The 17,788-nt window shown below is 36.7% G+C and overlaps 1 protein-coding gene across 1 annotated transcript in view; it reads right to left on the bottom strand.

Moving 5' to 3' along the window:
- PKP4 (plakophilin 4) overlaps positions 1 to 17,788 on the bottom strand; it is a 253,243-nt gene that overhangs the window by 165,342 nt on the left and 70,113 nt on the right. The window contains exon 2 of the mRNA XM_060106074.1: positions 9,624 to 9,760. Within this exon, the coding sequence (XP_059962057.1) occupies positions 9,624 to 9,760 (137 nt within the window). The remainder of the gene's footprint in view (positions 1 to 9,623; positions 9,761 to 17,788) is intronic.

Raw genomic sequence — 17,788 nt, 5'->3', positions numbered from 1 at the left:
GAAGACAATTTAGCTGGGTATAAATCTCTTGGACTATAAGAATTTTTTCCCCTCAATACTCTAAACACAATGCTCTACACCAAGCTATAGCTATATGTCAGTCTGATTTTATCTTTTGCAGATAAACTATTTGTTTAATCTGGATTCTTGTAGTCTTTTTCCCCTTTATCTTTGTAAATACAAAATTTTGTCAAAGTTATTCCTAGACAGGTCTCTTTTCCACAGGTGATGCCTGTAATATGCTGACCCCTTCAAATCAATATACTCAGGACTTTATTTTCTGCTTAGAAAATCTGTTTTAAAATTATATTTAAGTATTGCTTCTGCTCCAGTTATTCTAAAATATTTCTCAGGAACATCCACAATGCTTATGTCAGATTTATTCTCTACAGCCTCCATGTCTAGTGACATCTATCATATCCTTTTTGTTCTTTTCCTCCATATTCCAAGATAACTTCTCAAATAATCTTATCAACATCAGTGATTCAATTTTCTTCTGTATCCAATTTTCTCCATTGACTCCACTGTAGATTTTAACTGTTTAGTATGCATCTCTAGACTGTAACTGCCTGGATATGAATACCAGATGCCCTATTTATTAATTGTGTAAGTGGGGGCAACTTACTCAACTTTTCCTGAGTTTCCATTTTCCCATTTGTAAATGGGGGTAATAATAATAACTATCTGCATAATTCAAGGTTTTAATTAAAATCTTTTTTAAAATTTTTCATTTGCTTCTGGTAGTAGTAGTGGTGGGGGTGGTGGTAGAGAGACAGCAATCTGGTTGTATCAAAAAGCTGGCAAGCCCAATAAAAGCAATGTAGGCTCTTTGTCCTTATAATGGAAGACCTAGCATAGATAATCCACTGACCATTCTTCTCAATCCTGTTCAATTGTCCTTATAGTAGAACTCCTCTCCAACTCTGACAATAGGGTGAGTGTCTTCAGGGTTTTTAATGGGAACTCAAAAGAAGTTTTATCAAGTGTTACGAAATTTAGAAAAGAAATTCAACCAAATAAAAGTGTTGCATGCATAAAATATATTGCATGAATAAAATGTTTTTCCTATTCTATAGTGCTGATCAAATAAACTAAGTGAAAGAGCATTCTGTTCAGTATCCACAGCTATACAAATATAAATTTCATATTCTTACCTACAGACCATCAAATCTTCTAATCAGCTGAGAATAATGCCAACAGCAGCAATTACTATGAAATTTTTCCACAAAATAATTTAATAATAATTCACTTTTTCATTATACCTTGCTAACTAAAAGAAAAATCAAGATCCTGCTGTTCACTGTTTACATTACACAAAAAACAATATTCACCTTATTAAGAAACAAATGAGAAAATGGGTGCAAGAGAAAAGCTCCAGTAAGTTTGCCCCCTTCCAACAACTGTCACTTTTAAGCAAGAAACATATGAGGTAGCTAAGGTCATGAGTGAAAAAAGGAGGTGCCAAGTTATTCTAGACTTGGGCAAGACAGGTTTACTCTTTCATTAATAAAACAATTCATGAAAATATTTTGTAAAGGGGAAAAATGATGGTTTATCTCAACTTTTGATGCAATTTGTAACGGAATAACAGATGCAGAGATGCTAAATACAGAGGAAAAAGTAAGAATTGATTCCCCCAGAATAGCTTATTAGAAGGCCATATGCAGTGGCTGAGGACTTTTATCTTGATTTAAACTTTAGGAATGATTTTAGGAAAACTTATAAATCAGACATATGCCTATTACAGTAGATAATACCACATGATGAATACTTTTCTGACGTGCTGCTTTATAGGAACTTTCATATGTAAAGGTCTACAAATTAAAATACAAATTTGAAATGATTAGGTCTCCAATTTTTAAAGGAAAATTAAATTTTCTTTCAAGAGCCAAGAGATTTCAATTCTACGAAAACTATCTTCCACTTTATGATAGCCATTTTCATATCTGAAATATGATTTACATAGAACTTTATAACATGCATTTATCTTCATGTTTCAATAAAGTGTTCTTTCAATTTGCTTGCAGAGTGTTTTTATTATTTTCAATCTATATTATTAAGGTTTCAGCGCATAAAAACTCTTAAGATTCTATAAGCTAAGACATAGATTTATCTTTGCATTACTTGAAAAGAACGTTACATTTTAAATAATTTTTCTTAGGAATGCCTAAAATGAAATAATCAAAACCTAAATTACTTTGCTGAGGTACAAGTAGATCCAATCACTCTGGAAAGAATACACGCATAAAATAAAAACAGATGCAGTAAAACTGTATGGGTCCCTTTCTGCAAAAGTAACAAAAACAGCAATTTAGAAATTGAGAACACAAACATGAAGACAGGCTGTTTCGCTATAGCTATGGAGTAACTTTAGGGTTATTCCTGAGGGAAAAAGTATGTTTCTGAAGTGTTTTTCTCTCCAGAAGTGACTCTAAAAAGAAAAACGATCATGCAGTGTAGAGAATTCAACGCTGAATAATCCTGTCACTCATTTAATCTCATCAACTCAGCAGTCACTCATTTCACATTTAGTAGCATATAGTTTGCACGTACAGGGGAAAAATTATTCCATATATTCATAATTTAACTCTGAACAGGAATTGTGAACTGAGATATTCAACTGAAAAGGAAATTATTGTTTTAAACATGCAAAGTTGGGGTTGACTTTAAGTGTTAATAAAGGAAAAATATTCTATTGCTTTCAAATGTTAACCAAAGGTAAAGCTAATTCAATGGTAAAAATTAAAGTTAATAATGCCTAAATTAACAAATTTACAAAAAACCTACATAATACAATACATATCTATAGGCTGCTTAACTAAAATAGGGGGCAAAAGTACATATATTCTTGGATTTTGTGGTTCCAATGAATGAATATTCATTATGTGCCAATTACCACACATAAAAATATACAATAAGGTTTGTGACTGCATTCTTCTGAGGGTAGAAACTGTATGAAACAGACCATTTTCATAGGTCTCCTTACCAGCCCTCCCGATTCTTTCCTGGGCAGTCTTTGCTCACAGTAGGCTTTCAATCAATATTTTTTATCTAGTTAAAAGCAAGGGTAAAACAACTACAGTGGGATAGTAAGCATTTTTACATTCTTAGTTCATTTACCCAATAAATACTTTGGGGGTACCTACTATGCATATCATGTCTGCAAGTGTAATTCAGCTATATGTGAAGAGCCAGACAGAATCTGTTCAAATTCCTGGAATTTAAGAGCTCTTCAAGAAAAACAAAGTAAAAAAAAAAAAACAAACACCTATAGTGTCAATACACCTAAAAAGATGTCTCTAATGCAATCAAATAGAACAAAAACTCAGTTATTCAAAAAGTATGCCTGGGACATGTAAGCCTGGGAACTGTGCTCACAAGTCCAGTTGATCATTCATCAGACTACTGGAAAACATGAGCAGATGTAAAAGTATATATGCTTGTTGTTAGCCAACTTGGCAATCTAAGGACTATTTTTTTTTTTGTACACTCAAATACTGAATAAATCTGTTGGCTATACTCTTTTGTATTGTTTAACCACAGAGATACTTGAAGTGCGGGATACGCTACGCATCATTAACACATGGAAGAGAAACATTAAATTTTGACCATGTCACATGCAACTTAAAAGGACTGATCTCTTGAGAACCAAGCATCAGTGTTAAGAATTCTTGAATCCAGGTCAAAGACTGTCACAAAACCTCTACCACTTGACCTCATTTTGAACCTGATTTCCATAATATTCAAGAGGTAAAGCTGTAAAATTTGATGATCCCGCAGAAGTCACTAAGAAAAGATCCAATCTTACCTTGTGTTTGATGACGCAGGTCAGGCACAGAACACTTCCTTATGCATTACACAATAATTACAATTGCCAGGATAATTCAGTTACCAAGAGGAAAAATTACTAAGTTACTAAAAGGAAAAACGTGAAGCTTCAGGAATTGTACTTACAGTACAGTGCTTTTAGCTAAGCTACAAACTATGCTTGTTTACAGCTGAAGTAAAAATTCTGTCTTCTGCATGTGGTTGAGGTGTGTCAGGGAGAACTATTTCATTGTAAATAAACTTAGGGGCCAAATAAAAGGAAGTTGCAAAGGCAGGTGTACAACAGTTGAGTTGTTTCGGTTTCAGAGAAATAAAGTAAATAATTGTACTGGAATCTGTTCAGTTCTGGGCATTCTGCCATACAGGAAAGGGTGTGTAATTACTGAAGCTAACATATCCATGTAAAAATGAAGTAATATCAGTAGGACACAGTTGGGCTCCAAATTTCCTTTTTTATCTTCAAAAATTAAGGATCTCTAATGACTCTTATTTCACTCTGTGATATTTAAATATCACTTAAACTAATATGGACACACTAAAGGTAGAATTGTAATTTTCACAAAGTCAGATATTATCTTGAGAGGTAGTATTCTCTTTGAAAGCCTCACAAGTGAAGAACATTGCAATTTTCACTCATCAAAGGTAACAAAAGAACTACGCACAGTATCTAATTTAGGACTTCACCAGAGTAAGAGTAAAATTAGCATGTTTTACCAAATCTATTCTTTGCTTACCATTTCATGCTATCTGGATTGGCCTCAATCTTAAATCTGGATTCCAAACTTCTTAAACCATAAACCAAAAAGAAGAGGGTGTGGTTTGTGGGAGAACAATGGAAGTTAGAGCACCTAGGGAGTAAGGCCAAGTTCAAATAGGGGTCTCAATTATTCAGGAAACTTTACAACAGAAGATGAAAGAGTGTAATAAATATTACATGTGTGATTTTATAGAATGCAAATCAACTTGCACCTTTATAGAGCTATGCAAAGTACTTAACCCTATCCAGGATTGGCCATATGGTCTTTTAGAGTGTTTCTACAATCCAGGATGACGTTCTATTAATTATAAAACTACTATATACTTTCCCAATCGATAGTAATAGCCTACTCGGGGCCCTTGGCTCACTGCTTCCTTGAGCCTGTGAAATTAGCATGCTGACACATCTAAGTTGCAGGGTGTGGCAGCGAATTTCTGGATGAGTCAATGTCTTATCAAATTCCAATTCCTCTGTACCCAAAGGCGTGCTGTCCATTTCAGGGACGAATCAATTACTTTAGTCTAAGGTTTTCACAAGAAGAGGCAAGGCTCTCTGAGGGCACCGCATTTGGCCATGTTTCTTTTACAAGATGTTAAGCTAGGCACTAGATCATTCTCAAGTTAGCCTGAAAACTATCAGGATACAAAAAAATGTGTTTCCAACATCTATATTCATCTTGGACTCCTGGATTTTCATTAGGAGTTGAGTTGAACAGTAGAAACTGCCAAATGATGATCCTGATTACAGCCAACAACCAACTGGTAGCTTAAGTTCAACATACTTCTGTAACTTTACATTCGAGTCCAAGGATCACATTACTTTGTTATTCCCATAGGCTTTTTATTTCTCTTAATGTATGATCCTTAACTGAAAGGCATTTCTTTTGTGATTACCTGGTATACATGATGCCGGTGGATATTTTGCAACATCACCAAGATAAACCACATCCTTTCCTTCCCTGCACTTAATTTTCAACTAAGTTGGACAGATGGAAGATGGAATATAAATTTATTTCCTATTTACAAAACACCTATGCCATTATTTGACCATCCATATGAAATAAAATTTTTGTTTGCTCCATGCAGATATCAGATTTAATTTCTAAATCAACAGGATATAGTGCAATTCAAATTGTCTTAAAGACAAGAATGTACAGCTGGGTAACTAGTTTTCTAAGTGCTGTCTGTGAGATTCTCTTGCTTAGTAATGTTTCTATGAATGTGGCAACAGATTCCATTATCCTCACAAAACATCCAGTTGGTGACAAACTGATCTGATAGTCAGCATTATTTATCTACTCCTTCCTTGAACAATCATTTATTGCAGCTCTAGTATATTCAAGGGCCCAGGCGAGGAGTGGCCTGTAACATGTGTGTGAAGCAGCATATAAAACGCAGCTCTATCCTTAGGTAGGTTTTTATTATATCATCCAAAGGAGCATATGACAAGAGTCAGAGCAGTGGTATAGAGTGCTAAAGAAGATCAGGAGAGAGTTGACTTCAGGCTGGGGTAAACATGGCTTCATGAAAGAGGTAGCACTTGAACAGAAGTAGGTTCCTTCTTTCTATCTGCAAAAGAGCAAGGACTTTTTCTATAACTACACATATATGCACCTATGTGACTGACATCAATGTGAAAGGTCATCACTTCATAAAAGAGAGAGAATACGAATCTCAGCATTTTGTCAAGAAATAAGGAACAGCTTCCAGCACAGGAGGATCCTAGGGAAAGTGTGGCCCCGTAGAGGAAGATTTCATTGTTCCTATGACATCCTAAATCCAATTTCAGATATTAACAGACCAATGATTTGTTAACAAGACTGCTACCGGTCACTTCCCTTCCCTTCTACTTACAATGAATTACCCAGGGGGAATTCATGTGAGGTATTTTAGTGGCTTGGATATAATTTACAAGAAGAACACAGACTCCTCCTCTCAAAATTCAGTTGCATGTTGAAATATATTACTTTCCACTTCTTTAACAAAGTGTCTTGACATTATGTTTGGGGTTGTACTACATCAGCATGTTAATAAAATTTATTTTCACATGTTCCATTTCTTATAATAAATACATAAAGCTGTTTTAACTGGTGAGACCAGTATGGTGAAGTTTGGAAAGTTTAATGTCATGCAGAAGTAAATACTGTCACAACATAAACATGGCTCAATATTCAGAAAGTTTTTGTCTTCATATCAGTGTCCTGAAAGAAGTGTCACTCAATCCCTATAGATACATATTTAAAAGTAAAACCACCAGCTTCTCTTAAGGAGGGCATTTTCTTCTTATGCAGAGATGATGATAATAATATTAGCCTTTACTATGAGCATTTACTAAGTGCCAGGCAGTATAAAAATTTTACACAGGTTAATTTAATGTTTTCAATAACTATTATTATCCTCATTTTATAGATGAGAAACTGAGGCACGGAGAGGTTAATAATTTTCCCAAGATCACACAATAAGTAGTAGAGCCATGATGGGAACCCAGCCACTTCCCCCCTTGCACTAAAGGGGTCTCTGTACCCGAACGAAACATCCTTCCTGAGAGATGGTTGCCACCAAACAAGGTCTGTTCTTTGAGATCAGCGGAGCTGATCCTATCACGTCATGGCTATGAAAATGAGGCACTCTTTTCTTTTTCTCCTATAATTATACATCCCACCCAAGAATATTGCTCTTTTGATACAAAACATGACCAAGGACATAATCTATAATTAACTATTCCATTTGAGTCTAATGCAACTAAGAGCTGATATTCTGACTAGTATTTTAAAATCAAATATATAAGGTAAATAGTAATTAACTTTCTTATTCCTAGTTAACTTTTCTGTGCTCTGTCTCATTTGACAGAAAAAACGAGTGACATATTTCAGGAAAGTCTAAGAAATTTTTACTATGGAGAAATTAGAGTATCTTGCCTGGTGCCACAAAAATCCTATGGGAACTAGAGTTAGCTATTTAAAATCAGGCAAACATCTTGGAACAAGAGATAGATATGGGGGCCTCCCTGGTGGCGCAAGTGGTTGAGAGTCCGCCTGCCGATGCAGGGGATACGGGTTCGTGCCCCGGTCTGGGAGGATCCCATATGCCGCGGAGCGGCTGGGCCCGTGAGCCATGGCCGCTGAGCCTGTGCGTCCGGAGCCTGCGCGTCCGGAGCCTGTGCTCCGCAACGGGGGAGGCCACAACAGTGAGAGGCCCGGATACCGCAAAAAAAAAAAAAAAAAAAAAAATAGATATGGTGTCTTGGGTTGAATGATTAAAGCACTGAGTAATGAACACTGACAATCTTAAAAGAAATTAAGAATGAAAACTGTAAATGTATATTAATGGACTCAAATTCTTAGAACAAGAATAGAAGAGTATCTCTTCCCACTAACTAAATAAAGTGGGAGACATATGATAATTCTAACAAATATCTGTATTTTTTTTGGTTACCTCGAGAAACCAGAACCCCTTTTGCTTTCTCCCACAAAACATCCATTCAGAATACTATTCTTTGCCAAAAGATAAAATTTTGAAGTCATCTGAGGCCGTCAAGGAATTACAGGGCAAAAATCATGATAGGTTTCCAATTTTCTTCAACATGCAGGGTTATCTGGTTTCAAGGTACAAACCCAAAAGTTCCTGTTGCTATGCCTACTGAACACAGTTTCTGGTTTTAAGTCAGTTCTGGGCATTTTGATAAATTTACCGTCATGTTTCACCAAAACGCAGTATAAGCTAAGAGCCGCAAATAAATCAGAGCCTTTTCATTTTATAGCTCCTTGGGTCAAATCTCAACAACTATGAAGAAAGAGTCCTTTTTTCCTCCCTAAAGGTGACAGAAGCTTAGATAATCTACAGTTTAGTGGAAAACAGAAACAGTACTGACTCTAATTTTCTTGTGTCTTCTCAAATCCCTAGTTTGTGAAATGTTTAAAAACTTCAAATTTCTGTGAGGAATGAAAAAATATTTTGACATCTTGCTACTAGGTAAGTTGTGAAATCATTTTTTTCTTGAAAGTACAGCTCTAATGGCAGACACATCTCCTAGTTCTAGAGCAATCTTTCATGCACATACTCAGCTTTAAGTTACAGCAAACAGTAAAATAATGAAGTTTTCAACACGCCTTCATTCTTTGTCATCATTAGTCATTTGAGCTGCTGATACTGATTTTTCAAAAAGTAATTCCAGCCTATATTCAACATCTAGCTTGTATCTCTTGAGAAAAAAAGACCAGTCACTTAATCATTAGATTTAAAAAGAGGATTTTACTATTAGATTATCTCCAACAAAATAACCCTCACGGAGGGCATATACTTTTTGTCTGCTTGTTTGTTTTTTGAGGGAGGGGGCAGAAAAGTCTCCCTGGAGCTTTACATTTACCCTCACCTTATTAAGCTTTTAAATCTTAAACAATTAAAACCAGTAATCCCAATTTCTCTAAGCCCGCCAGATAAAAATCTAATTTAGAAGGTTACTTGGGTTTGAAGGATAAATAATATTAAGTGCCTTTAAAAAAATCAACATAAACAGGACATTTAAGCAAACTGGCACAGTGTGACAAGTTTTAGAACATTAGCTCACAAAATGAGTATACTCTGATTCAGACAAACACAACAAATAGAGAGCCTTTTATCCAAAAATCACCGAGACAACCCTATGTAATACCTATGTTAAAACGTTCAACAGATCTAAGGATATCACAGGCCTCAAGTTGCCAGAGTCCTGACAGAAAGTCAGTGATGTGAAACACGCTTTATGAAGCTTGGCGTGCATGCACACACTCTGCAAGGTGAGCGAGACAAGAGACACCGATGACCACCGATATTGTCCTTACTTGCAGACGCACAAGTATCCTGCATGTTCCGATTCTGACTGGCACCTGGAGCGGCTCTACCTGCCAGTCATCCCAATGTATTCAGGGATGTAAACACCTTATAATTAGAAAACGTGAAGGCGTCAAGGACGTTAGACAAATTGAAAACACATCCAAAGATTAATTTTTAAAGGCATTGAAGAAATAATTTATTGCAAAGTCTAAAATCAGAGGATGTACCTGCTCCTTCACGGAAGCTAGAATAGTGGTGGCTGTGGTCTCGGGTTCCATGCCTGGGCCAGTGGGGGCAGCTTCCTGGCGGGTCTGTGGTTGCCCCTCCTCCACCAATGAGGCCTGCTCAGGAGCTGGCATTCCTCCTGCAATCAAGCAGGCAAAGGGTTAACACTTTCTCCTCCGCTCCTGGGCAGGAACAGGCAGGGGCTGAGCGTTTGCAGATGGTTCCTAGGAACTACTACAGATTCTACACACCATGATCACAACACCATACGGCTATGTGATTTCTAAAAGGCAACATCTAGGGCCAAGGTATAGCTAGTACTACCAAATACTAAAAAATAACAACAGAATAAGAATGATAATAATAATAAACACTGAGAAAACACTTAAACAACATCATAGTAAAAAATGATGTGAAATGGGTTAGGGAAGAGGACTCAAAAGTATACTGAGGACACTAAGGCTGTTAGATGCTATAAAATCGCTGAATTTTCTAAACAGTTAACCATTAAGTAAATATGATTTTCTTATCACGAACAAAATAATAACACTCTAGATTGCTATACGGGTCAGTTTTCAGAGAAGTGTACGCACAGGAAGACACCTACGAACGTGCAAATGCTTTATGATTATAGAGAAGAGGTTTATTCAACAGAAGAAAAAGGGGTTAAAACTTATGAAAGGCTTGAAAATAAGCAAAATTCTGCTGTATTTAAAAGAAATACAAGGCATTAATAACCAGCAATAAAGATAACATTGGTGGAGTATTATAGCTAGCTTGGTTTCTTTAGAGGAATATGATTATGCAAAGATGACAATGGCTATGGAGCTGGTGTTGAAAGAGATTTTATTTTTCAGGACCATAGCTTGTGACAAAAGAATGGGTTCTTGGCAGGAGATGAGGTGCCTCTCCTAAGATAAACACATACTGAGAGTGGTATGTTTGCCAGGAAACTTATTGATCTGATGTGGACTTTGTATAAATTTGCAAAAGATGTGGAAAAGGTGTAACCTAAAATGTTGTAAATATTTTAATAACTTGTTTACCTGTCAGTCTCTCTGCCTGTTTCCTCAAGAGTAGAGTCTACCATACCATGAGACTAGCCTAGTGCCTGGCATATAATAATAGATACTCAATGTTTTCCAAATAATTGAATACATGAATGAAGGACTGACTGTTTCTTCCATGTCTCATGACAGTCATTAGGCAAATCTGACCAAGTGCTATGATGCTCATGAGACCTTATTTGTTCAATGCATTACCCTGTGTACCTGTATAGGGACATTTGAGACCATCAATGCTGTTTCTGACATTCTTCTTTTAGCTTTCTCCTAAAAATGACTCTACTGTTGTATTTTGATTTCTTATCAACTTCCACAATGTAGGGCTTCCCTGGTGGCGCAGTGGTTGTGAGTCCGCCTGCCGATGCAGGGGACACGGGTTCGTGCCCCGGTCCGGGAAGATCCCATATGCCGCGGAGTGGCTGGGCCCGTGAGCCATGGCCGCTGGGCCTGCGCGTCTGGAGCCTGTGCTCCGCAACGGGAGAGGCCACAACAGTGAGAGGCCCGCATACAGCAAAAAAAAAAAAAACAGCAAACAAAAAAAACTTCCACAATGTTCATTTCTGTAGGATGATCTGGGGATTTTTTCCCCATTCCCTCAAATGTCAGTATCAGCTTGCTGTTTATTTCCAAACTCATAATCTATAAGACAGGGGAAGATGAACATATCACCTGAGCCTCCATCTCATTCTTTACTCTCCTGACTTCCACATTAGTGAAGATGGGGTTAGGTTCCAGGTTGCCACCAGTGGTTGCTTTATTCCTACAATATTAGAAATAGACAATGGGTCTGATGAGTTGGAGCATTTTCCCCCGAGGAGTTCTCATGCCAGCTCTAGCAGGTAAATTCTTTTTTTTTTTTTTTTTTAATTTATTTGCTTTTGGCTGTGTTGGGTCTTTGTTGCTGCACACGGGCTTTCTCTAGTTGCGGCGAGTGCGGGATACTCTTCATTGCAGTGCGTGGGCTTCTCATTGCAGTGTCTTCTCTTGTTGCAGAGCACAGGCTCCAGGCGCGCGGGCTTCAGTAGTTGTGGCATATGGGCTCAGTAGTTGTGGCACGTGGGCTCTAGAGCACAGGCTCAGCAGTTGTGGCGCACGGGCTTAGTTGCTCTGCGGCATGTGGGATCTTCCCAGACCAGGGATCAAACCTGTGTCCCCTACATTGCAGGCAGTTTCTTAACTACTGTCTAGCAGGTAAATTCTTTATCATCCATTTCTGTGGGGCCCAAGGCTGGGGTGCAGCCTCATCTGCAAGGAGGAGAGCCTCCTCAAGGACAAGTGAGAGGAGGACCCTTCAGACTTGGAGTAAGTGGCTCCAGGATCAAAACCTAAGTGCCTTGAACATGAGCCACCCTTTTCTCACTTACAAAAATGGCTTACTATTGCTTAAAAAAAAAAAAAAATGGCTTACCAATTCTTCATACAACACCATGGAATGATTTTTATGGCAATCTTTATTTTTGAGTATGTATGTTGTGTTGAGATATAAAATAGTACACTTAAAATATCATCAACTGGATAAAATAACTGTATTCAACCAGTGCTCATTATGTACAAGATTTAAGGTCTATGAAGAAAAAAATGCCCCACAAAGATCTTAGCTTGGCATTTAAGGCTAGTAAAGATATGAAAGCACTCTATGCCACTGAAAAACTACACACCTTAAAATAAGCAGGTGGTTGCAAAGAACAAAAATGTTACTATGCAACAGTGAAATAAATAATGCCAAGAAACAAAAATTTAAAATATCAAGAGTATAATACCATGAAATAACCAATGTGTAAGAAAAAGAGAAGCAAAATTTCAGTGAACAAAGAGAGTTTGAAAAAGAGAGAAACAGAAACATCACTGGGGAAGTAATTATTCTCTACTAAAAATAGGAGGATCCTTACTGTTTAAAGAAAGATACTGAATTATATTTTTGTAATTATATTACATCACTGTGAGTATACCATACTTAATTTCATACTATTTATTTTTTGATGACTGTCCAGATCTATGACAACAGATGAGCATTTTCTGAATACCACTTTGCCCATGTAATATGCAGGGTGATAAGGGAATACAGGTATAAAGCAAGGTCACTGACCATTAGTGGCTCATCATCTAGCTGAGGCAGCAAAATATGAATCAGATCGAGGCAAAGTATAGCAAGACACAAGTGATGGAATAACAATGCTGAAGTTGATAGGAAGAGGTGGTGGAGGTTATAAATTTGTACAAGAAACTACTATTCAGCAAAAGAGGAGACTTTCATAGGTAGGTATGATGTTTTTATTCTCAGATTCCTCAAAGACTAGGAGACATTGCAGGCAATCACACCTATGGGATACAGAATGATGACCAGGGTACCCAGGCATAACTGAGGACGAGACACTTCTCTACACCTCTTCTCTGGAACAGTCCCCAAATACCATTACCAACATGGGACACAGGAGGGATGCCATAATACTGACAAGCTATACACCTACTGAAGTATTCTGTTCACTTACTTGTAGTTCTCATAACAGTTTGAGGAGTTGAAGGAATCAAGCTAAGACTAAAGTCACAGAATATTATTACCTCTCTCCATTAGCAAAGAAAAAAAAAAAGCAATAGGTACTTATATAGCAAAGAGAGGGTGAGAAATTAGGCCTTGTGCTTCCCTCAATGGTCTCAATTTGCCCGAGTTGGGCAATTACATTTTAGGGACCTGAGAAAACTTACAAATAAGTTGCTGAACCATTTTGGCTTTTTGGAGAATCACAGAGAATGGAAGAGGTGCCAGAAAACTGGAAGCAGGAAAATGCCATTGCTGTTTTTGGAAAGAAGAAAGTAGACTCTCTTCACGTTACAAACTAGAGAGCTAGACATAGATCGTGGGTGAGATTCTTACAAGGATTTTATCCAAGAGATGATTTGTGAGAACCAAAAAGGGGCACGCCAAAGAAAAGTCATGTTAAGCTGGTTTAATTTCTCTTTGGCACTGTAACCGTGGAAATGCAGTGTGTCTAGACTCTGGTGAGGCATGTATGGTGTTAGAAGTCCCCTATGGTATAATCAGCAGAGAAATGGGGCTGGCACAAGGTCAACTGCTGACTCTGACAATCTGTAAATAGCTGAACAAAATATATCAACCTACAGAGGTTTCTAATGTAATGCCAGAGAGCTCTGATCTTGGCCCAGCCCTAACCAAAAACTTTGGCCATAATGTAAATAATAATATACAAGGCATGTTCAAATTCTTCAGTGAGTAAGAATACTGTATTTACCAGATGATGAAATTCAAATACAAAAAAACCACTGCTACACTGCAGTGATGAGCTGCCTCTAATGAGATAAAAACACCAGGGATAAACGTAGGGTTTTGTATTTAGTTCAGCTCAGCAGCACACAGGGGAGAAGATTTAGGCACTTCAGACTCAAGAGCAGAATGAGTGAACCATGAGTGAAACAAGGCTGCTGCAAAACCAAGGTGATGCTATGCTGTATTGATATCAGCATTTAAAAGTGATAGGAAGAAGGGGACAAGTGAGTGTACACCTTTTCCTCAGGTGCCTTGGGACATGTCCAGTTATGGGTGGCACATTAACAGGAATGAACACAAATGTATCCATTCGAGAGGATGAAAAGATGAGGAAGGGATTTCAGGAGCAAGAACAAGGACAATGAGCTCAAAGCTTAGCTGAGAACACAGGAGGAACAGCTGATGAAACAGTAAGAGGAAGTGTGACCTGAAGAAGAGAAGGACCACGCAGACAGGCAAAAGGTCTATAAACCTCTTCAGGACTGCCAAGTAGAAGTAAAGTTAGACTTTTCAGGTTTAGACTTTTTGGTCCCAAAAGATAGACCAAAAACTAATGGTGTTGTAACAAACTTCTATTAACCTAAATTACTACTGTCTTTATACTCTGAAGCAAATTTGGCTAATAGTTATATTTTATTATATTTATATATTAATATTATATTATAAAACTAAAGATTGGAGCCATGAGGGCAAGCTCATGAGGTCTTTCCTTTTGGAGTGAAGAGTCAAATGTCCATAATTTCAAAAACTGATAACCCCAAGGGTGGTACAATTCCCCATCACAAGAGGTCTTTAATCACAGTTCAGATGATCAAGTAGCAGGGATGGTACAGAAGGCATCCTTCACTGGGTGTGTGTTAGAATCAGGAAACAAAGTTCTCTGAATCTTGAGGCTGACACTAGGATATGACAACATCTACATTTTGAATTGATGTGAATGCTCCTCAGGGGTTTTCAGAATGTTGTCTACCATAACACACCTCTGTGTAAAAAGGCACCTGAAGGCCAGGACACTGTGTTTTCCTGAGGGAATGATGGGCACTGGAAATCTTGGTGCTGACTGTTTCTGTTCAGCTACACAAAAAGCTCAGAGGAGTCTGTAACCAACTCTTACAACTGTGTTCCCATTTTATCCCAGCCTTTCATTACTAAATTTCCTCTTTGCTCAGGTCTCTATTTTTATCATTCTATTGGACGGCATTCTTTTTAACCTTGTGAAACCCTTTTTGGAAAGCTAACTATGAACAGTTATGTGTTTTCACTGCTACATTTATTGAACACAAATAAGCTTTTGTGTGAAACTGTTAGCATAATATTGTGTGTGTGTCTTACAGTGAACTCTTACAAATTAACAAGAAATTTTTCTGCTCAAGGATGCAGGCCACATACATTCTAGTGTGATTATCTAAGGCTTTCTTTGCAGGCTGTGGATGTAATATATAGGTATAACCTAAGACTCAATAACTACAATCCCTTTTACCACAGATAACACTAATCCACAAAATCATCTTCACTAAATTTCTGAGATAGAAGATGAACTAGATACTGGATTTTCCTCTATTTACTCATTTTACTCTCCTTATAGATAATTTTTGGTCAAAGTATAAGTATAGTTTATTTTGTCTTATCCAGTGAAATAAATTAGACTATGTATTTTTTTCCTACTCTTTTGCATTAGTAATCTGGAGTATAACACACATCTCATGACTTCATTTTGAATGCTCAGAAAATGTTATGATGATTGATAACAACCATTTCAAAATTGGTAGGATAAAATAAAGATGTCTAAGAACAAATTAAGACTAATAAAGGACAGAAAATAAGCACAAATATTTAAATTTGACTCAAAGCAATATATTAATAATATAGAATAAAAGTTTGTTAAATAAACATTAGATAAACAAAATATTATGAGTAAAAATTTTTAAAAATTACTGAGTATCATATGTAGCAAAGATAAGTTTCTTTGCTTTACTTATAATGAAACTGGAACAGATATTACAGAAGAAAAGAATGAAGTACTGGGAATTAGGAATATGCCTCAAAAGTAAAACACCTCAGTACCATATGGAGTCTATTCTAGAATTCTAAAAGGAATACTAGATACTTTTCACAGTTATAGTTTAAAAATATCTTGGAAATAAGAAGCATTACAAAAATCTGCAACTGTTTAGGAAGCCTAGAGATAGTTACATACTGAACTTCTAATCAAACAGTTCATCCAAAAAATTTCAATTTCCTGGCAAGAATTTATTTAGAAGGGAGCTATATGCCAAACAGCAGAGTAATTCGAGAGAATGGATTAGATATAGTGGTTAATTATTTTGACTTATGGATTTATTATTACAATCAAAAGATCAATGCACGACAACCTCACACAAAAATAAGCAAAAGGGATGAATAGGTGTTTCAGAAAAGAGAAAATCTAGATGGCCAATAGTGAGTTGCTCAAACTCTTTAGTAATTAGAAAAACGCAAATTCATACTACAATGAGATATCAATACAAAACCACCAAAAGGGCAATACATTTTATCAATATCAAATTTTGGCAAAGATGTGGAACAATGGTAAAAATCACAGGCTACTGATGAGTGTGTAAATAGGAACCATAACCTTGGAACGCATTTTGGCATTTATCTAGTTGAGCTGCTGATAACATATATTACACAGCCCAATAATTCCATTCTTGATTATATAGAGATACTTTTGCACACAAACACCTGGAGAGACATATAAGTACGGTCATGGCAGCACTCTTTGTGAAAGCCATGAATTGCAAATAACCCAAATGACAATTAACAGTGGAATGAATAAATACATTGTGGTATACTCATGCAATGTATTTCACCTATAGCAATAAAACAAATGAACGACAGCTGTGTAACAAGAGTGACTCTCACAAGCATAATGTTGAATAAAAGAAGCAAGTCACAAAAGAAACAAACCGTAGAACTCTGCTTATGTAAAGTTTAAAAAATAGGCAAGATAAAACTATGTTTATTAGGGATGCATGCATTGGTACCAAGGAAATGGTTATCACCAAAGTCAGAGGAATGGTTACCTCTTTGGGTAAAGAAGAGGCTGTGATCTCACAAGGATGCATGAAGAACTTTTGGGGTGCTGGCCTGGCATGGGCAGTAATTAACGGATGTGTATCTTTTGAATTTTTATAATTATATATATATATTTTTTATTCACTCTCCCAGTTTTTTGTGAAAAAGAAAAAATATTAATATAGTGGAACGAGCATATGATAAATTCTTATTAGATATAATTTATAGACAGAATAATTTAGCGTATTTATAAACAGAATACAATAGTGTTTAATAGCTTATATACTAAAGATTATCCATTTTTAAGAGAACTGAATTACTTCTGGTTATAAAGCTACACCAAATATAATTTCATGGTTCATAAATGTCTGGAATTCATTTCAATAAAAGGGGGCTCACATTACAAAATAGAATGCCCTCAACCCTGTACACTATTCAACAGTACTTTCTGAAAATGAAACACATGGTTAATAATAGCACGGCTCACACCTTGGGGCGGCCTCTCACATTGTGTGCGGTGTGAGTGGTGCCCCTTGGAGTCAGCTGGAGTGCTGACATGGTCCCTGTCATGACAGGTAAATCCTGAAAAACTGTTAATAAAAACTAAAAATTCTATGTGGCATAAACACAGACTGCACTCTGGTATTTTCAACCTTTCCAAAAATCATTTCTTACGGGGAGCAAAAGAGGAAATCTTTTTGGAAAATAATACGGGTTCAGTTTTTTTAGGATTTGGGATCTTTTGTAGCATACAGATGTCTGGCAT

Source organism: Mesoplodon densirostris, chromosome 8 (genome assembly GCF_025265405.1).
Source record: "Mesoplodon densirostris isolate mMesDen1 chromosome 8, mMesDen1 primary haplotype, whole genome shotgun sequence".
Classification (NCBI taxonomy): domain Eukaryota; kingdom Metazoa; phylum Chordata; class Mammalia; order Artiodactyla; family Ziphiidae; genus Mesoplodon; species Mesoplodon densirostris.
This window is presented reverse-complemented; position numbering and strand designations above follow the sequence as displayed.